Source organism: Oryzias melastigma, linkage group LG18 (genome assembly GCF_002922805.2).
Source record: "Oryzias melastigma strain HK-1 linkage group LG18, ASM292280v2, whole genome shotgun sequence".
Classification (NCBI taxonomy): Eukaryota; Metazoa; Chordata; class Actinopteri; order Beloniformes; family Adrianichthyidae; genus Oryzias; species Oryzias melastigma.
Window position 1 is genome coordinate 907,963 of NC_050529.1, and position 20,520 is coordinate 928,482.

Here is a 20,520-nt window from a genome sequence, read left to right on the forward strand (position 1 = left end):
AGACTTCCTGTTGGGAAGGTCACACTGACGGTGAATCCACCTGCTGCTGGGATGCAGGACTGACCCCCCCATGTTCCTGGTCCTTCAGACTGATGGTCGCAGGTTCAAATCATAATTGCAGCTCTGCAGCCTCCAGGATGAGAGGAGGAGCTCCGCCCGTGGTTATCCGTCTGCAGCATAATCAGCTTTGACTGAGGTGACTCTGGCGTGAGGGGCTTATGCTAATATCAGGTGTGGTTGAGCTGCTCCGCCTCTGCTCAGATGATGGAACTGAAACATCTGCTTCCATAAACTGAGCTTCAGACTGAGGAGACCTTTGAGGTTTCTCCTGTCCTGTAAATCCAGTTTTGAGCCTGCAGGAAACGCCTGGAGCTCCACTGAAGGAGCTCTTTGTCTGACGCCATTGAGAGCTCCTCCCTCTGGCCTTTGACCTGCAAACAACCATATAGAAGTGGAGAAAAGTCGTCCATGTGTGAAGTCCAATGTCTGACCCCTCCCTAAAAGGAGCGCTGCACCCTCAGTCATTTAAAGACAGTGAAACCTTTGTGAAAACGTTAAGACGGACGAAGGTCCAGAAAAGGACTGCTTTGATCCGGAAATCATGCTGGGATCAGACTGAAATCATCCTAGAATCAAACTGAAATTATCTTAGAATCAAACTGAAATCATCCTGGAATCAAACTGGCCCTCGAGGTCTGGGTTTGGACAATCCGTCCTAAAATCAAGTCGTGCTAAAATCATGGCTGAGTGAAACAGAGATCCTGCTGGAAGCTGCAGTGAGAGGATCTGTCTGCAAACCTGGAGACCTGCAGAACACCTGGACAGGTGCTGCTGAACTCATGTCTGAATCCAGACTTTGGGAGCTTCAGGGTTTCAGTTTGAAGCTTTGATCTCTAAGATCCTTTTGTGATCTTTCAGCTGTGAATCTCCAGGATTTTGTGTTGGATTTGTCTACACAAATATGTCTTGGTTTTAAAATCATCTGGACTGTAAAATCTTTGAGTTTTCCCAATAAATCTGTGGAGTTTGTTACAGTTCAACAACAGAAAAAGGTCTTTTTGTTGTGATTCAGCTAAAATCTTTCATGATTTCTTACAAACTTTATGTTTTTAAGATCGTGGGATTCTAGCTTTTCACGGTTATTTTCTGACAGATTTGAAAAATGAAACCAACTTCTGTCAGTTTAGAGAAAGTAAATCTGTAATAATCGTGGGATTACTTGGATCTAGCGGAGTAATCTGTGAACACACTCCTCTGGTTGGACTTGTTTTCAGCAGACGAGGAGTTGTTGGTCTGAATCCTCAGCAGAAGTTTAGTCTCAGACCTTCCTCTGCTGAGGTATCCCATCATGCCTTTGTCTGGACTCACAGACGCTCCTCTTCACTTCCAATCATCTCATTTCAGAGGAGCTCAGATGACCTCAGTTTGGACAGAACGTTCATTTACCAGACGGAATTCTCCTCGTCTGCTGGTTTTCTGAGACCGTCCCCCTTCAGTCCTGAACTAGAACACAAAACCCCCAAAGGTTTCTTCCAGCTCAAAGGTGGAACAAGTTCAGCTATCGCTGGTCTCCTAAACCTAATCGCTGTTAGCAGGAGCTCCTACAGGCCCCTCCCATTGCACCGCTAAGCCCCTCCCACTGCTCGAGTTTGAATAACTGGAACTTTTTTACAGTTTACACAATTAATAGATTCCATGTAATTCTGGTGTGAAGAAAAGTGGTTTTCTTCACACCAGAATCAGCTGGTCTCCGTCGGTTACGCAAACAATCAACTACTGAAATATTCATAGAAATTATGCTAACTACGTAAACGGTCAAAGAGCTGCAGTAATTCAAGAAACTTCAGTCCTGGAGCTAAAACTCCAATGGAAAACGGGCTCAGTGACGCAGTGGGAGGGGCTTATTAAAGCAGTAGGTGTGGCTTGTTGGATAAGTGGGAGGGGCTTATTACAGCAGTAGGTGTGGCTTGTTGGATTAGTGGGAGGGGCTTCCTCTGTTTTCTACTTTAGTCATTCGGCGCCTTGAGGACTTTCTCAGAGTTTGATCTCGTGTCACCACCAGTTCTCCTCCCTGGGGGGCCGTCTGGACCTCTCCTCTCAGACCGAGGAGATGAGCGGTCCAGTAATGGGACACAGTGAAGAAGTTCATGACTAATTGATAGGAAAAGTGCTGATGTCACTGCAGAGTCCTGCAGACCCGAGTCATGTTACATTTCCAGCTGGTTTCTCTCTGCTGGAGTCGTTTACTACGGTCACAATAATGATTAAACGTTTTAAAGATCTGGATTAGTGTAGCCCCGCCTATAATATGATAACGTTAATAACCGTCATGCTGCTTTTCTGGACCTTTATTGTGTTTTAGAAAAATCTAAAATCTTGTGTTGTTTTAGGACATAGTTTCTGCAGGAGTTCAGTAGAAATTTGAGTTTTGGGCAGCAGAGTAATCCGGCCCCATGAACTGAATGTTTTTATTATTATAATAATAATCTATTGTTATTATTAACAATGTGTAACTTTTGTTCTAGTTTCTAACAGAATATATTTATTTATATATGACTTCATGGTCGCGGGAGGATTAAACACGATCATCAGCAGAGATCACTGTTTGATACATCTGTGGAGTTTTGACTAATAAAGAACGTCAAACTTTAATCTTAATGTTCTTGATCATCAGAACATCTGAGCTGCTCTTTGATCTTCTCGTGCACGTTTAGTCCTTTAGTAAAAGCTTTGATTCACGTCTAAAGTTTGTGTTTTGGTCGTGGAGGTTCTGTCTGCAGCTTTAGATCTTAGAGGTTTTCTCTCTTCGTTTACGAGCGTTAGCTTCCTGTCAGACGTCCTCATTTTAGATCTACGGGATTCTGGACCTGAAGATCCTTCACGTCCTTAATGGAGAACCGCAGCTCCTGAATTTGTTCTTAAGCCTGGTTCTGAACAGACTAACCGGGCCGGTCCCAGAGACACCCCCTCCCCCGCCGGCCTGGTTTCCGTCATCTCTGCCCCGCTGGTGTGGTTCTAGCATTTCCTGTTCTAGTTTGTGATCTTTAACCAGCAGGAGGTGAAGCTGCAGACGTCACGCCTGCTTTTAAAACCAGTTTTTACCGCCGGAGCCTCTGCGGCCTTCACGACCTTCACGCTCTGCAGCTCTTTGTCTGCAGCTGGAGGCTGTTGTTGTTGTTGTTGTTGTTGTTGTTGTTGTTGTGCAGACGGGTTCCTCACGAGGACTTCACGTTTAACCAGTTTTCCTGAGGAATGCTGTAAATGCAGACGGCATGTGTTTTAATGGGGAGGAGCAGCATCCGGCTCCTTCCCTCCTCCAGGTTCTGTTGTCGTCATGGCGACCCTCCACATGCTTTACATATGCAAAGATCACAGCAGAACTCTGCTGAAGCAGGAAGAGATGCGCCGCAGACGGAAGGACGGCGGTGGAGTCAGCAGAGATCCGCCCCCAGCTTTCTGTTTCACGTTCAGTCCGACCGAGCCGGATTCCTCTGCTGGTTCTGCAGGTGTGGAAGCTCACCTGAACTCTGAACACCTGAACTTCTTCTCTGGGTCACGATGATCTCTGAGGAACAAGCTGCCTCGCTCAGGATGTTAGCGAAAGAACGTTTGGTGATCAGACCTGAACACGGTCAGATCTATTTATGCCCCACAATGCCGAGCGGTTCTGCAGGCGCTGCAGCTGCAGCCTGCGGTCAGATCTGCAGCTGGACGCTGTTATGTAAGGAGCCGCTCGCTGCTATTATTAGCCGTTTGTGAGGCTGTAGGAACACAAGCGAACACGCCGTCCTGGACTCTCCACAGACCCAGCTCAGACCTTCCAGATCCTCCGATGTGTCTGGAGCAGAGGTTGTAGTAGAGCGTCATCTGAAGATCCGTTTGAAAGGAACCAGCATGCTCTTGTGTGACGCCAAAATAAAAGCCCCTCAAACGATCCGAGGTTCTTTAGAACTGTAAAACGAGCTCTGACCAGAGTGTAAACCATGCAGGAGGAAGTGAAGTGTCTCCTGGTTTCACCACCGTTACTCTACAAACTCACAGAGGTGAACAGGTGGATTCAGGTTCAGACTTACGGGGAGCTCTCACACCTGTCAATCAAGCAGAGTATCCATGGCAACGAGCTCGGGTGTGGATCAGACCAGAACCAAAGATGACAGAGTGATGAACCCTCCGCTAGAATATGATAAGATATGGAAAAGACCTCAAACCTTCATGTTTAGATCGTCTTTGCTTTGAGTAAATCTAGACACGACATGCAGTTACACCTGCTGGTCATATGGGGGCAGTAAAACGTGGAGCGATTTATCGTATTAGTCGTCCGACTGTTCTATACAGGACAGAAGCTGCGACACTATGATTCCTGACATCTTGAAACAACCGTTTTAGTGGTTAAATAGACATAAACTGAAGACTTCTATTACTTTGATATTGAAGTTTCTCTGCGTTTTATTCTCTGATATTCAAACCTGTGTGAATGTGATCTCTTAAAGATCAAACTCTAAAAAACCCACTGACGTCTTTGGTAAAATGATCAAAACGATGTGTGGATACAGAAGAGCGTTCATTGATCTTAAATGATTATAAACCTGTTAAAATGGAGCTTTTCTTCTAAAGTCATTAAAGCCCGTTTCTTTAACCGCGTGTGTCTCTGTGTTTCAGGATTGCTTCGAGGACGCCTTCGACCGCACGCCTTCGTGAGTACAGCCTCACTGTTGTTCTGTTGGTGCGTGCGGTGAGAACCGTTTCCTGTCGGCGTCTCGCTGCTTCTCCTCTCATCTAGAGACCTTCTTGTGCGTTTCCAGCCTGACTCTTTAGGCTTGAGGTGGCGATGTGTGGGTGTTTGGTTGATTGTGTAACAGTGCAGCAGTGTGAGTGTTTGATGGTGAACCTCATGTGTCTGAGTGACGAGTGCACGCTCATGATTTCCTGTCAGTGTGTTTGTGTGTCTTTCTCCTCCATAATCACACACTCCTTCTGTGTGTACTCGTCTTTGGTACTGATGGGGACACTACACATTACAGACGTTTTAGGGACCGTGAAGCAAATGGGGACCAAAGATAAAAAACGCTTTAATCTTTAGATGTGATTGGTTCAGAGCATTTGTTTGTTTGGGTACTGGGTGATTTTTATTGTTCTTTTTTTTTCTTTTAAGCTGCCATGACGGGTGAATTTGTCCTCTGAGATCAATAAAGTTATATTCAATTCGATACTATTTCTGTAAATATGTTAGAAGTGAGAGTTCTATTCATTTATCTCCTCTCAGACATTAAAGATCACCATAAAATCTACAAAACCTTCAATAATCATAAAACTTACTTTTTTAATTGATAAAATTGATAAATTATGCTAATAAAATATAAACTTCTCTTTTTAAAGTGTTTGCACATAGATCAGAGAGGTTTTATAAATGTGGCTTTGGTAGTTAACCCTTTAACACCAGAGCTTTAGCGTCAGTGTCGACGTTCTTCTCATCACTCTTCAACCATTGAACGATTAACGTAATTCCAGTGGATTGTGAAGAAGACTAAAGCAGCTTTGTGTTGATATTCAAAACTCTGATTTATTTTTTGAGTTGGATTCATGTATTTTTGGCAGAGATCTACCTCAAATGGTAAAATAAACATTTTTTAATCACTGCTGACATGACACCACCTGCTGCTACATTGATAGAGGTGTCTTTTATTTTGAAAGGAAATCATGTTAACATCTCTCAAGTGTTTCATATTTTTTTAAATATTTTTTCTGTATATTTATGTGAAAAAAGGACCCACATGGTTCTGTCAGTGTTGGAGGTTGCAGACCCCTGTGTGGGACGCTAATGTTAGCTTCCACAGATACATACATGTTTACCAGGTTACTTTGATAAATCTTTGTTTTTATTCCATAATCCTGGACGTATTTCTCTATGAAGGTTTGAACTTTGAGAGAAAAGAGTGAAAATGTTCATTTCTGTCTGATAAATGTGTATAAAGTGAGTTTTACAGCCTTAAAACATCTAGAACTATTGTAAAAACATGAGATCATAACCGCACTGATTCTATTATTTTTAGAACGTACGTACTGCGATAAACGATAAACTCTGAATGCTAACATAAATCTGATCCTAGGAACCCTCGGACATCTCAGCTGATGCTTGTGTGAGAGGAGTTTGTAAATTATTGCCTCAGTAGAAGACAGAGACACTCGTAAATGTTCCGGCTGAACGTTTAACGTCAGTAGGTCTTAAATCTTACCCTGAATGTTTCATTCAGTCCGTTAAAAGTGTGTCTGGCTCCGTTCTCCACAGCAGATGTGTTGCAGCTCATGATGTGTCATGTGATGCAAAACGAACAAACTGGAATGTCAAACAACAAGTTAGCTGACTGACATTCTTGTAAAACAAAAAGTGACAGACATGGTTGAAGAAATGTCAGAAAGTTCTGCTTTCTGTTCCACTGAACCAGCAGGTTCTGGTCCGGTTCTATTAGGGGCTCAAACGTGATCCATCTCACCCTGAATAAACCTGCAGAGCAGCCGAGACGTTTGTGCGTCTCTGTGTGATTTACAAATAAATCTGTCCTGTCTTGTCTGCTTTCACAGCAATTAAGTCGTTAAAGCTCGTCTAACAAAGGAGGAAACGGCTGCAGGCGGGAGGGGCGCGCTGCCGTCTGTGGTACTGATCTACAGCCGGAACCAGGAGGGTGTGGGAGGGGCCACAGAGGCACCTGAGCCATGGGCTTTCATGTCTTCATAGGAGCAGAAAAAGATGATAGATTCACATTTTTAGCTGTTTGTAAGATGGTCACATGATTCAGATCCTTCAAACTATGAGAGTGAATCAGAAATGGATCGGTTGGTCGACTCAACAGTGTTGGATCATGTCAGACTGGATCCATAGGTTACGATAGAGTGGTTTCACATGTCATCAACTTGATCCATCATTCATCCAAGTTGGTGTTTTGGCAGCATTTTACCAACAATCAGATAAATGAAGGGAGTGGATGACTGCTGTTTGGTTTACAATAGACTGAATAGAAGACAGTTCGTCAAACCAGATTTCCCCAAAATCCTCAAGCAAACCTGATGGTTGTTAGGACACGCCCGATAATGTGGTTGATGACCTCTTAACCCAAAGGCAATGCCCTTTTTAGGATTCATTTATTCATCAAATTGCAAAATAAAATCTATTTTATTTATTCTCATTTCAACTTCCTTAAATATGAACCCTTTAACATCAGAGCTTCAGCTCCAATGTTCTTTGAATTACCTTAACTTGTCAACACAGTCAGGAAGTGTTGGTGGAGGACTCGGGATGTGAGAGACGATGTAATAAATGAGCCAAAACATGATAAAAACCATGAAGAACCACAGAGAGTCAGAACAGGACAGATGACCAGGATTACCTGAAAACCTTCAACAGGCTGAGGGCAATTAACAGAAATGTTAGAGTCCCATTAGTTGTCACACCCATAAGTGTGTGAAATGTGTTCTCTGCATTTGACCCCTCCCCCTGAGGGAGCGGTGAGCTGCAGAAACAGCCGCGCTTGGAACCATTTAGTGGTTTAACCCCCCAATCCAACTGGGTCCCATTTTAAAGTCTTTGGTCTGACTCGGCCAGGATTTGAACTCACGACCTTCCAGTCTCAGGGCAGACACTCTACCACAAGGCCACTGAAGTCAGCTGTGGATCGTGAACCTGAAACAGGTGTGACTGAGGGACAATTCAAAACAGAAATGACCGAAACACCCAAACCAAAGTTCTCAACCCTGACAGTACCCCTCTCCAAAAGGGCAGATCCCAGATGCCCAAAACCCAAAAATCCTCGAGAGATCAGAGGCGGTTCTTTATTTCAGTTTTTAAAACAGCCTTAAATGGAAGTGTAAATGTCAATGTCTCTTTCTGCTCGTCTAGAACATGTCGGATGGATCTGCAGACGGCCATCCAGGAGACCCAGTGTGCTCTGAACCTGGTCCTCAACAACAAGTTCTCTCAGGCGCTGGACCTGCTCAAGCCATGGTAACTAACGCCTGTAACGTCTGAGTTTGTTCAGCGCCCACCAAACGGGCAGCCATCTTTTTTTCTGGTCATTTGTACATAAAAATGTTTGTATAACTTTTATTTGAAGCTTTATGACGGCAATAACCATATCTCTGTTTGACCTGTGAGGCAGAGCTGACATTACAATGTCCCACTCACAGCTGATTACCTGGTTCAGGTGTGTTCAGTCAGAATTAGCTTATCCAGGTAATCAGCAGCAAGAGTCGGGTTACCTGGAAAAGGAGCGAGATAGTGGGTCTGTGTGACCAGGGTTGGGCAGCTGTGTTGACAGTACGGTTGTTATCTCCTCACCACACACCTGGTGTGTACCTGCGTTCTCGTCCTGCAGGTGGAAGGACAGCATGTACCACGCTCTGGGTTACAGCAGCATCCTGGTGATGCAGGCCACCATGACCTTCGAGCAGAGAGACATCCAGGCCGCCATGGCCACCATAAAGGAGACCCTACAGACCTGCCAGAGGTGAGAGGGCCATGAGATGGGCGGAGCCTGTGGTAAAGTGACTCAGGGGTTGGGAAGGTCGCCATCTTGTGATGATGTGATGTCATCAAACACTTAGTGAGGCTGTTTAACCCTTCATTGGTCAACGGCGACGGCAAGATAACACTCTCTTTGACCTTGTTGGAAGGCCACACCCCATTCACTAGAAAGCTGGTTACACTAAACCTATCAGAGGTTTTGAACGTTGGGTGTAGGGACCAGCAGGCTCCGCCTACTTTTACTGAGGCTTCTGATCGGTCAGTTTATAAATTGAACTAAAGAATAAATATATAAAATATGTTAAAAAGGTATTGGAGTTAATGTTTATTCTGGCCAATAAAATGATAGAAGTCTAAAGATTTGGTTTCTTGGCGTCAAGATTTAATTTATTTTACGTTTGTTTTGTAAAAATCATCTCTCTAGAATCTCATCTGAATCTGCATCTCAAAAATTGGACAAATTCTTTTCTCCTGAATTTTAGCTGAACCTGTTTAAAACTGAATAATTAAAAAAAGAAAAGTCCAAACTTTGATAAAATAAAGCTCAAACTTTGTATTGGCTCTGAGGATGTGTCTTGACCCAGTTCTAAAATATTTCTGTCATTTACTTTATTCTATAAAACATTTGTAATTTAAATGAAGATGTCATGACATCCTCTGACCACAGGGGGCAGTAGAGAGCATCATGTGTTTTCTCCTCATTTAAAGATCAAAACTGTCTGCAGGTTCAGGAAGAGGAACTCCGTGGTGGGATCTCTGTCCAGTCTCATCAGCAAACAGACCAACCTGCAGGAAGGTAGGTGTTTCTCCACGCCGGCGGTGGGAGGAGCTTCACGTCAGGAGCGTCACTGTTGTTGTTGCTGTGCTTCCAGAGGAGATGCATGCAGAGCTCTGCTACGCCGAGTGTCTCCTGCAGAAGGCCACGCTGACGTTTGTGCAGGTCAGAGCGCCGTCTGTGGTCCAGTTTCAGGTTTTAATCAGTTCCTGTCATGACCTCCAGGGGGAGCTCATGTTGATCACCGTAAACACAACTCTGTTTAGTTTGATTCTTCTGTTGGCGTGAAGTAAGCCCGCCCTTATTTTTAAGCTCAAATTTCTTTATATATCATCAGTAAATTGATTCAAGAACTTGTCAAAAACACCATAATCATTGGAGCCGGTCTTTGACTATTGACCGAATATGTGGGAGAGTTTCTAAAATACCACAAACGTTTGCAGGATTTCTAGACATTTGAAAGATAGTCCATACTCCTTTATCCAAGATGTTGTGACCAATTATGCAACTAACATAACTAGCGTATTCTGAGAAAGGAGCTTTATGCTAATATCCATCACTTGACTGTGTTTACGCAGTTAATGTAAGCTAGCAGATTCTGCGAAGATTAGCTTTACGCTAATATCCAACACTTTACTGTGTTTACGTGATTATCATTAAGTAGAAGATTCTGACGTAGAGAAAAATGTCTTTACGGCAATATTTGCTCAAAGACATGTTTCTCCACGTCAGAATCAGCTGGAATTACTTTAATTTCATAAAGTGTTGAAGAGTTTCTGTCATTCAAAGAGCGTTTGTTATTTCACCGTCACTGACAACATCTCAGGTGTTAAAGATTTCATGTTTCATGAATTCCGTCTAAACTAAATTAGTCTTTTCTGTTCCGGTTCTCCAGGATGAAAACATGATTAGCTTCATCAAAGGAGGCATCAAGATCCGAACCAGCTACCAGATCTACAAGTGAGTGACTCGATGAGACGAACCGGACGATTCGGTTTATGTTCGGAGGACAAATGAACGATCCCATCGTTTCTTCTTCAGGGATTGTCAGAACCTGCTGTCCACTGCTCAGGGCGTGACTGAACAATCTGATTTGTTCAGACAGTTTGAGGGCGGAGTCAAGCTGGGCATTGGGTCCTTCAACCTGGTGGGTCAGCTGATGTCCTCTAGCTAATAGTTCTGTGGTTTATGCTAACCGGCGCCGTCTCCTCTGGTTCCAGATGCTGTCTCTCCTCCCTCAGCGGATTCTGAGGTTGCTGGAGTTCATCGGGTTCTCAGGAAACCGGGTCAGAACATTTTCTCCTGCAGCTGATTTTCTAAAGTTGAAGGAGGATTCTGATGAGGGTTCTGTTTCTGCAGAGGTTTGGTCTCTCTCAGCTCCGAGAGGGCGCCTCCAACCACAGCCTGCGCTCCATCCTCTGCGCCTTCACCCTACTCTTCTACAACACTTACGTCTCCCTCATCCTGGGTAGGAACACTTCTCCTCCTCCATCGTCCTCATTGAATCGTTTCAGTGGAGGTTTACTTAGACCGACTCCTGCTCCGACTGTTTCAGGAACGGGGGAGGGGAACCTGGCTGAGGCTGAAGCTCTGCTGGAGCCGTACCAAGAAAAATACCCAAAAGTACGTCCTGCAGGAAACAAGCGTCTTCATTTGTTTACTCAAATGTGGTTCTAGTATCAAAGGACGTTTATTTACCTCACAATCTTTCAGGTTTGACACACGGAAGGATTTCAAACGTCATCGTACATTCAGATGTGCGGAACGTTTTCTGCTAAAGTCTCAAACTACGTTCACAGGAGTGCAGTTCGTGGTACCAGCTTCACTGCTGAATCAATGTACAGACGTGTTCAGTCGTCCTGTGGTACAAGTTCAGCACCAGATGCAGCAGAGTTCAAATGTTCATGTCGCCTCAACCAATCAGTTTCTCAGTTTTGGTCCATGATGTAATTAATGAGTCAAAAACTAACATGGAGGAGAATCTGATGGTTCTCCTGAACTTTGATCATTTTTTTATTTTTATTTAGACAATAAGAATTCTCATTTTTTTTCTAATTTTTCCTTATTCAAGTGAACATTTGCATTGTAGGACTGAGTATCGCCAATGCTTAACAGAATTGAACGATTCAAATTTAAGTTCACACATTTGTTTAAAATTACATTAATAATCTGCTATATGTTTTCAATAGATTCATATTAATCTGATCCAGTTCACATACTGTTAAATGTATTATTAAAATTATAATGAGATTGTTAATATCATTCAGTGTTATATGGATTCTCAAACAGAGAAGCTCCAACGATTGTTCTGCCTCTCCTGGAGGGAGTTTCAGTTTGACCACTAGGTGGCAATCGCGCTTTAGAAGTGCACCTTATTCTAGGAGAAGAAGAAATAAAAACTGTATTTCAGACCACAAATAGATACTTTAAAAATATTTCCTTAAAAGAATTTGGAAAATTCATATAGAGATGATCATTTAGTCAGAATGTATGTTTAGGTCGACCTAGCGTTAGCATTAGCCGTCCTATGGGAAATTCCATTATACGAGGACAAAACTTCAGACTTGGATCTGGAGTCAGGAAAGGTTCTGGTCGGACGCTTGCCTTTGCCCTAATACCTTTCCACAAATCAATGGACTTCATGGTGTGAGGACAGTAGCTCCGCCCTCAATGGTCCGGTCCATTTTTCTATGGACCTACAACCAACAGGGGACCAAAAATAGTACGAGTCGATCCGGCCTAATGGTTCCAGTTTATAATGGAAACGCTCAAAGTATTGTACTGGACCGGACCGGACCGCTCAGGGGAAACGAGGCAAAAGAGACAGAAGTACCGCTGAGAGCGCAGTGATTCGTAGATGGTGAATCTCATCGTACCAGGAGAATCTCTGAATGATCTGATGACCCCAGACATGGAGGCGTGGTTACTGACACTTTAGTGGAGCTCTTCACAATAAATAAACCTGATCTCTCATCATCATCCAGGTCTTTCATGTATCGATAATGAGATATAGAGTCAATGCTAACGTGTAGCGATGAGGCTAAAAACTCTTAACGGTAGCATTTACCATCTTTGACTTAGGAGGTAAAGATAATGACAAAACTTTACTTTGACGTTATTTTGGTTGATCCTTTTAACACCTGAGCTTTAAAATCCAGAGATTTTGATGTCAGACGTTTGATGTTATTGGGTTTGTTCTTCTCTGCTCTCATCCTGGGTTTGATTTCGGATGTTTCTCTGGTTGTATTTCCTCAGGGATCCATCATTCTCTTCTACTCGGCTCGTATTACTTCTCTGAGGGGAAATCTGGAAAAGGTTTGAATCTGTTTATTGGAAATGTGAAGCTCATCGTTCATGTAAAAACTGCTGAGACCTTCCTGGACTTCAGTGAACACGTCTGTTTTCCTGAACATCCCATAATAGTCAGGCCTTTCTGGTCTCAGACGTGTTTGTTCCGTTTCCTCCCGTCGTGTCACTGTGGCGTCCTCCAGGCGCGAGCGCGGTACGAGGAGTGCATCAGCAGCCAGCAGGAGTGGAAGCAGATCCACCACCTGTGCTACTGGGAGCTGATGTGGAACCACTCCTTCCAGCAGGAGTGGCAGCAGGCGTACCGCTACGCCGACCTGCTCTGCAGGGAGAGCCGCTGGTCCAAGGCGAGTTCCTCCGCCAGGTCGCGGTGAGGCAGAGTTTAACCGTCACTCCGTGTAACGGCGTCCTCTCTGCAGGCCATCTACGTGTACCAGAAGGCGGCCATCCTCAGCATGATGTCAGCGGAGGAGCTGGAGCGGACCGGCGAGGACCTGGGGGCGCTCTTCAGGTCAGTGTGACTCATGAATGCACAAGACCTGGATTTTTCCATTGTATCACTGAGACTTTTTCATTCAGGTTCTGATGATTCATCTGCTAGTTTTTAAAATATTTTTAATATCCAGACAGTATTTTCTTGTGAATTCTAGGTTTTTATTTTTTTTACATATTTAATTACTTTTGTTCTAAAGTTTCAAACAAAGTTTTCCTAATTAACCAATTAAATTCCTAAATGTTTCGCAGAAAATGAACTTTATTGAATCTTTGTCTTCAGTAAATTATCTAATAACTTTGTTAGATTTAGTGAAAGATTGAGTAAATTTTCCCTTAACTTTTCCCTTAAGCGTCAGAGTGGAGTCTTAAAACAGATCATTAGTTTCAGTAAAGCTGTGGTGGATCAAGACAACGAGCGCCGGGTGTAATTTCCCAAATCGATCTGATTCACCAGAACCTGGATTGATTCAATTCAGATTTTTTCTGATTCTTTGGATCCATTTAATTTGATTGAATACAATTAAATTTTGAGTTTACAGAGTTTAAACATTTAGACACATTTGTTTAGAAATATGTAAATGTATCAGTGTATCAATGTTTCTAAGACACATGAATGAGGAGAACAATGAAGTTCTTTCAAAAGAAAACTTCCTGTAAAATCAAATGATAAAACAGAAGCAATTGGTCATTTTATTCTACTTATCGACTTAGACTGGTATCGGTTTAAAGTCTGGGGTTGCCAAGTGTAAAAACGACGTAAAGATCCGAATCCTGAGAAATCTTCTGCAGATCCCAATTAAAAACAAGTTCTGGAGACAGTTCTGCTCTGAGCTCAGGTGTGCTTGCAGGCAGGTGGAGGGGCTGAAACAGCGGCTGGCGGGGAAGTCCATCCCCATGGAGAAGTTTGCTGTGAGGAAGTCCAGGCGCTACAAGGCCTCCAACCCCGTCCCCCTGGTCATCCCCGCGCTGGTGAGTGCACAGACGCGCAGAGGTCGTGGGGTCAAACCGCCCGGCGGCGTCCACTGACCCTGCCTGCTGTTTGCAGGAGATGATGTACGTCTGGAACGGCTTCAGCATCGTCGGGAAGAGGGCCGACCTCACCGAGTCTCTGCTGGTCACCATAGAGAGGGTGGAGCAGCAGCTGCAGAACGACCCCAGTGAGTCCAGATCCTGTTCAGACTGAAGCTGGTTTGACTCCGGTTTCATGTCGGTTCATGTCCTGACATGTTTGTACCGATGAACCTTCAAACGAGGTTCTTATTTAATGAACAAGAGAAATCCTAAAGTTTGAATTCAATAACTGCTGAGACGTTAGCATTAGCATTAGCATGCTACATCAGCTTCAGCTACAACAAAAAAGGACAAACGATTCTCATGTTGTGTAAAAACATCCGTCAAACGAGCGTCTACAGGCTAACGCGTCTGCCCCCCCCCAGACCCGACGGAGTACCATCCCGACGACAGCTGCCTGGTCCAGATGTTGAAGGGGCTCTGCCTGAAATACCTGGGCAGGTTCCTGCAGGCGGAGCTCTGCTTCTCACAGGTGTTGTCCAGGTAAACCTGCCGCTCCCGCCGCGCCCGCTCTGAGCCAGCGGAGCCTTCACCCTGACTCTGTGCTCCCGTGCAGCGAGGGCCGGATCCGCTACGACCACTACCTGGTTCCCTTCACGCTGTACGAGTTGGGTCTGCTGCAGAAGCAGCAGGGAGACTTCATCAAAGCCACGACGTACATCGAGAGAGCCAAGTAAGATCTGGGATCTGGGATCAGAGTCCAACGCTGGATCACTCAGAGATCAGTTAGACTAACGATCAAACTCACTCAGGGATTGTTTAGTTATTCAGCAGAAATCTGCATTTCTTCAGAGTTTTTTCTCCTCAGACGTTCTCTGGATGATCCAAACTCTTTAACTGTTTACACATTAATGTCACTTCAAGAGAATTACCACTGTAACATGTTTATCTGCATGTTGGTGCTTTAAATGAGTAAAGTTTTACAGATCTATACTTTACATTAGTTTAGTGTTACATGTATGCACTTTATGTTAGTAAAGTTTTGAATATCAACACTTTACAAATGTAATGTGTTATATATTGGCTCCTGACATCAGTAAAGTTTGATGTATTTTTACTTCACGTTAGTAAAGTGTTGCATATTTACACTTTACATTTCAGGTACTGTAAAGTGTAAATGTAATGATTTCCAGAACTTGATATTAGTACATTTTTATGTATCTGCACTTTACATTAGTAACAGGTAGTGTATTGGCGCTGGACATTAGTAAAGTTTTGTGTTTCTGGACTTCACGTTAGTAAAATGTTGCATATCAGCATTTTATATTAGTAAATTATTGAGTATTGGTACTTTATGCTAGTAAAGTGTTTTGTATTGACACTAGACATTAGTAAAAGTTTATATTTCCTCACTAATGTTAGTAAAATGTTGCATATATAAAGTGTTCCATATTGGCGCTTTGTTTATTTACATTTGCATATTGACATTTTACATTAATAAAGTTTTACATATTGGCACTTTACATTTGTAACGATTAGCACACAAGAACTTGAAAATAGTAAAGTTAAATGTATCAGTACATTAGTAATGTGGTGCTCATTGACACTTGGAATCAGTAAAGTTTTGTGTTTCTGTACTTTTCATCTGTAAATTGTTGCATATTTGGCTTTAAGCTGCTTTTTTCAGCTTCAGAAAACATCAGTATGAAGCCATCCTAAAAGAAAAAAAATGTTTTAAGTACAACTTTAAAGCTTTAAATTTACGGAAAAAGAAAGTCATAATTGTTAAATGATGATAATAAAGTCGTATTTTTATTACTTTAAAAGTTAGAGACTAAATTTCTTAATTTTCTTCTTGTTAATTTACATGTTTTTCCAAGTCGTAAATTTAGAACTTTCAAACAAGTATTACTTTTTTTGAACGTCACTAAACTCATGTTTACGTCTGAGGTTTAAAATCAAAACGTTCTCTAAAACACCAATAATAAAAACGTACAATCATCCCATGTTTTTATGTTTCAAACTCTGCTGTTTCCTCCATCAGGATGAACTACAAGGACTACTCCATGGAGTCCAGACTGCACTTCAGGATCCACGCCGCCCTCAACAGCCTCAAAGGCTCGCCCGTCAGCACCCCATAATACTCAGCGGACGAGGACTCGTCAGGGTTTGGATTTCATCACCAGGGACTTTTTAATCTGCTTTAAAACTCTAAAACTGTTTATTTTTATTAGAGATTACAGAAACTTCCTGTTAGCAGGGGGCGGCTAAAACGGCTAGCTACGTTTGATCAATAAAGTTTTATTCAGACCGACGCTCTTTCAGTATAAAAGCACAAAGAACTGAGGAGCATTCCTTTACCGATAAAAGATCAAAAAAGTTTTAGTTTATTCTGAACCAAACCTGAAATCTAAAGTTTATTGATTTTTGACAATTCATGGCCTTAAATAACGTTTAAGCTTCTGCTTTTACTTCAGTGAGTCTGAAGCTAACGTCGTGCAGCTGCTTTAGCTGTTGTTTAATCACTTTAATCCTGATCCAAACGGATCTGATTCTGAGCTCAGATCAGCAGGAGTTCCTGCTGTAGCATGGCGTCCATTTACAGACGTTAGCATACCTGCTCCACGCTAACGCTAGCTGCAGTTGTCTCGTTTTTGCGTCATCCTTTACACACATGTAGCTGTGAGTTAACGTGGAATCATGTGATTTAATGCTAGCATCAGAGACCTAGCATGCTACATGCAGCAGCCACACTCACAAAACCTGGTCTGATGAGGAGTCAGGCTAAAGACACTATTTAAAATGCTAACCAAGGTTAGTTCAGGTTTGGCTAAAGATGAATTTATGGATAAATGACAATAAGATGATTTTTGTTTGTTTTCAGGGACACTATATAAATATAAATATATATTCAGGCTTTAACGCTTCCTTTGCCTTCAGCGGATCCTTAGCTCTTTCTTTGCGCTCCAGCCTTCTCACCGATCGTGGCTTATAGGAACACGGAGCGATCCCCTCATTCCAGACCGGATGCACACGCGACAGAGATTAGACGGGAAACGCTGGATCGCACCTTTTATTAGCAGCAATAGAAGCAACTCTGCCGTCCGTTTGTCGGACGCGAAGCAGCTTTTTCTAGAGACGCTTTTGCTCTTCTCTGCTTTAAATGAATCTTATTTTGACCAAAAGGAATCGTCTCCGCTAATGCTGTTGTGTCGTCCGGATCAAAGCTTTTCCCAAAGAGCGAAGCTGCCTTTTGTTTTCTTGTATTGTTCTACCGTAAATTGTTTTGATCAAAAGATAACTTTTATTTTGAAATGAAGCACAAGGATGTTTATTTACAAGTTGAAACAAAAACGAGTTTGTCAACAAAGAGCAGTGGAGTCGACCGTGACCCGTCTTTGCTCCATGTTGGAGACGGACCGGCGGTTCTGTTCTACTTGAAGGATCCCGGATCCTCAGACGTTCTTCATGAACCGAATGTATCGACCGGAAGACCAAACTGTTGTGTTTTTGTGCCTGTACACGTTTTTTTATGATGGAAAACATCAGCTTTGAACAACTGAAAGCTCATAAAGCAAAAGCAGAGAAACCATCATCAGCTGAAGGATTGTGGGAATGAGAACCTCACGACTGGTTCTAGCTAACGCTGCTAAAGTGGAGGAGAAGAAACATTTCACGTCAGATGAAGGAACAAACAGCAGTTTTCATGGATGAACTCCTGATGTACATGCTAACGCTAACTGTATAAGCTAATGTTAGCTATACCATGGATGAACTCCTGATGTACATGCTAACCCCTGATATACATGTTAACGCTAACTTCATTAGCGCTAATGCTAACTGCATAAGCTAACGTTAGCTATACCATGGATGAACTCCTGATGTACATGCTAACCCCCAATATACATGCTAACGCTAACTGTATAAGCCAACGTTAGCTATACCATGGATGAACTCCTGATGTACATGCTAACGCCTAATATACACGCTAACACTAATTGCATTAACATTAGCATATACCATTGATTAACTCCGGATGTACATGCTAACCCTTGATATGCTAACGCTAACTGCATTTGCATTAGCAATTAGCATGCATTTAATGAATTAACTCCAAATAAAAAGGCCAACTGTGTTAGTGTTAGGATGTACATCATAGATGAATTCCTGATGTACAAGCTAACTGTGTTAGCATTAGCATGTATATCATGGATGAACACCTAATGTACATGCTAATGTCAACTGCATTAGCGTTACCTGCTCTAGTGTTATGTAGATCATGGAGGAACTCTTGATGTAAATGCTAACAGTATTAGCGTTAGCACGTATATCATGAATGAACTCCTGATAAACATGCCAACCACATTAGCATTAGCATGCATATCGTGGATGAACTACTAATGTACAGGCTAATCCAAACTGCATTAGCGTCAGCATGTATATCAGGAGTTCATCCATTAAAAACATGATAACTGCATCAGCGTTAGCATGTATGCTACGGATGAACTCCTGATATACATGCTAACTGCATTAGCACTGCCGATTTAGCATCAGCGGTACAGACCAACGTCAACAACGTCTAAATTCTGTTTTTAATGAATACTGTTAAATTTTCCGGTTAGCACAAAGGACAAACACTGCCTGCTACGTTAGCATCGTAAAACTATTTCATTCTCACATTAGCTAATGCTAATTTAGCATGCTACTGCTGCTGTTTGTTCAGCTAAAATAAACAGAAAAACTGCAGTTTTTACTATTTTTAATATCTCCACCATGAGATCGCCCCAAATATTAACAGTTCATACGACTAAAACACTGAAAGTTTTATACGATTACTATGTGGTAAATGATAAATATTCTATTAAGTTACTTTGTTTTTAATTTAGGACATTCAAATCTTTATTGCTAAGAGTAAATGGTGTTGCACACGGTAGTATACGGTTTAAGGTCATGATTCATCCCAACATCTCGGATTAAATGGTCATAGGATGATGTCATCGTGTTCAGTCTCGTATTTTTAAACGGTTTCCTTGTTTTTGCCTTTGGTTTGTATGTTGGAAATAATGTTCAGGTTCATCTGCAGTTCCTTTACTACCTCAGTCTCCTTCAGTCTTTCTGCTTTTCTTTTCATCAAAGTTGATTCTTAAACTTTTGCTTCAGTTCTGCCTCACAAGAAAACACTATTCTGTTGATGAATCTGTGTTCTAGAAAATGAATAAAGATTGAAGTATTTTGAACACAAACTGTTATAAATAACATCATTTAAATTATTATTGCAGACAGCAGTTTGTGTTGGTGCCTCTGTCCGTCTGTGTGCTTTATGACTGCATGTTGTTGAATCCGGACACAGATCTCTGCATGGTTTCTGTCTGGAGGACAAACGCTTCACCACGAGGACGGGAGGATTCGGTGCAATAAAGTCAAACATGGACGTCCTTCACGTTCTGCTGTTTTTGTTCTGGTCTGTTTGTTTCCGTCAGTCCAGCAAAAGGAAATCTGTCGTAGTTCCATCATCGACACAAAGTCTCTGGTTTTCTTTGCTCTCATCAACCTTTAGACCAGGAGTGTCAACATAATCGCAAAATGGGCTGAAATCCAAAACCAACCTGAGGTCAGAACAGGATAAACGTTTATTGAACTCTAAAACTACATATTTACAACGATTAAATCGTAACTTTTTAACATAATTATGAACTAGATATATAGCATTACCTGTGATAATGCTAGTGTGAATGCTGTAAACTGAATTTGGCCGCTGAAGATGCTGAAATTGAATGAATCCCTTTCTATGACAAATCCGTTCTCACAGGTTACCATGGTAACCAATTCAGTCAAAACATAAAAAAACAAATTGGTGATATTTAAGCAGGCAATGATCTTCTCCCTCGTTGTGATATAGATTAAAATAAAGTGTCCGTTTGGTGCATAAATTGGAATACTCTTAAACGGTTTACACACTTTCTTGCTACTCCAAGACCATTTCTCAAATTTAAATCACAAACACATTTTTTTATTCTTAAGTACCAAACTGTGTTTTCAGAACTCCAAATAAAGGACGTCTTCATTCAGATGTTGGGACGGTTTCATCATTTTAGCACTTTTTAAGGACCGCCCACCTGGAAGACATTTAAGCTTTTCTGTATCCTTTACTCTTGTTTATGGAAGGGATAAAAATTATCTTTTGAATGCTTTATATAATATTTTTCCCATTTTCTATCAGATATAACCCTAAAATACATGTAAATAAAGCCCTGCATTTCTAAATTTGTGACAATCGTTTTCTGTTTTTCTGCATTAGTTCCTCCTGGTTGGAATTAAAATCTGTTGATCTGCTGAATGTTGATCCGTTTTCTGTCATGTTCAGTTGATCAATAAAACTATTTAAAATAAATAAGTGCTACAACTCAAATTTCAAAGC

At 42.1% G+C, this 20,520-nt stretch overlaps 1 protein-coding gene across 1 annotated transcript in view; it reads left to right on the forward strand.

The window, feature by feature from the left end:
* Positions 1 to 19,542, forward strand: part of LOC112155797 (tetratricopeptide repeat protein 39B) — a 23,159-nt gene extending 3,617 nt beyond the window's left edge. Inside the window, exons 2-19 of the mRNA XM_024287737.2 lie at positions 4,660 to 4,694; positions 7,892 to 7,996; positions 8,367 to 8,498; positions 9,241 to 9,311; positions 9,388 to 9,455; positions 10,186 to 10,250; positions 10,332 to 10,437; positions 10,511 to 10,576; positions 10,650 to 10,758; positions 10,846 to 10,913; positions 12,546 to 12,605; positions 12,782 to 12,943; positions 13,016 to 13,107; positions 13,940 to 14,060; positions 14,137 to 14,248; positions 14,528 to 14,645; positions 14,719 to 14,835; positions 16,147 to 19,542. Coding sequence (XP_024143505.1) covers positions 4,660 to 4,694; positions 7,892 to 7,996; positions 8,367 to 8,498; positions 9,241 to 9,311; positions 9,388 to 9,455; positions 10,186 to 10,250; positions 10,332 to 10,437; positions 10,511 to 10,576; positions 10,650 to 10,758; positions 10,846 to 10,913; positions 12,546 to 12,605; positions 12,782 to 12,943; positions 13,016 to 13,107; positions 13,940 to 14,060; positions 14,137 to 14,248; positions 14,528 to 14,645; positions 14,719 to 14,835; positions 16,147 to 16,243 — 1,704 coding nt within the window. The 3' untranslated portion in view covers positions 16,244 to 19,542. The remainder of the gene's footprint in view (positions 1 to 4,659; positions 4,695 to 7,891; positions 7,997 to 8,366; positions 8,499 to 9,240; positions 9,312 to 9,387; positions 9,456 to 10,185; positions 10,251 to 10,331; positions 10,438 to 10,510; positions 10,577 to 10,649; positions 10,759 to 10,845; positions 10,914 to 12,545; positions 12,606 to 12,781; positions 12,944 to 13,015; positions 13,108 to 13,939; positions 14,061 to 14,136; positions 14,249 to 14,527; positions 14,646 to 14,718; positions 14,836 to 16,146) is intronic.
* Positions 19,543 to 20,520: the final 978 nt, after the last annotated feature.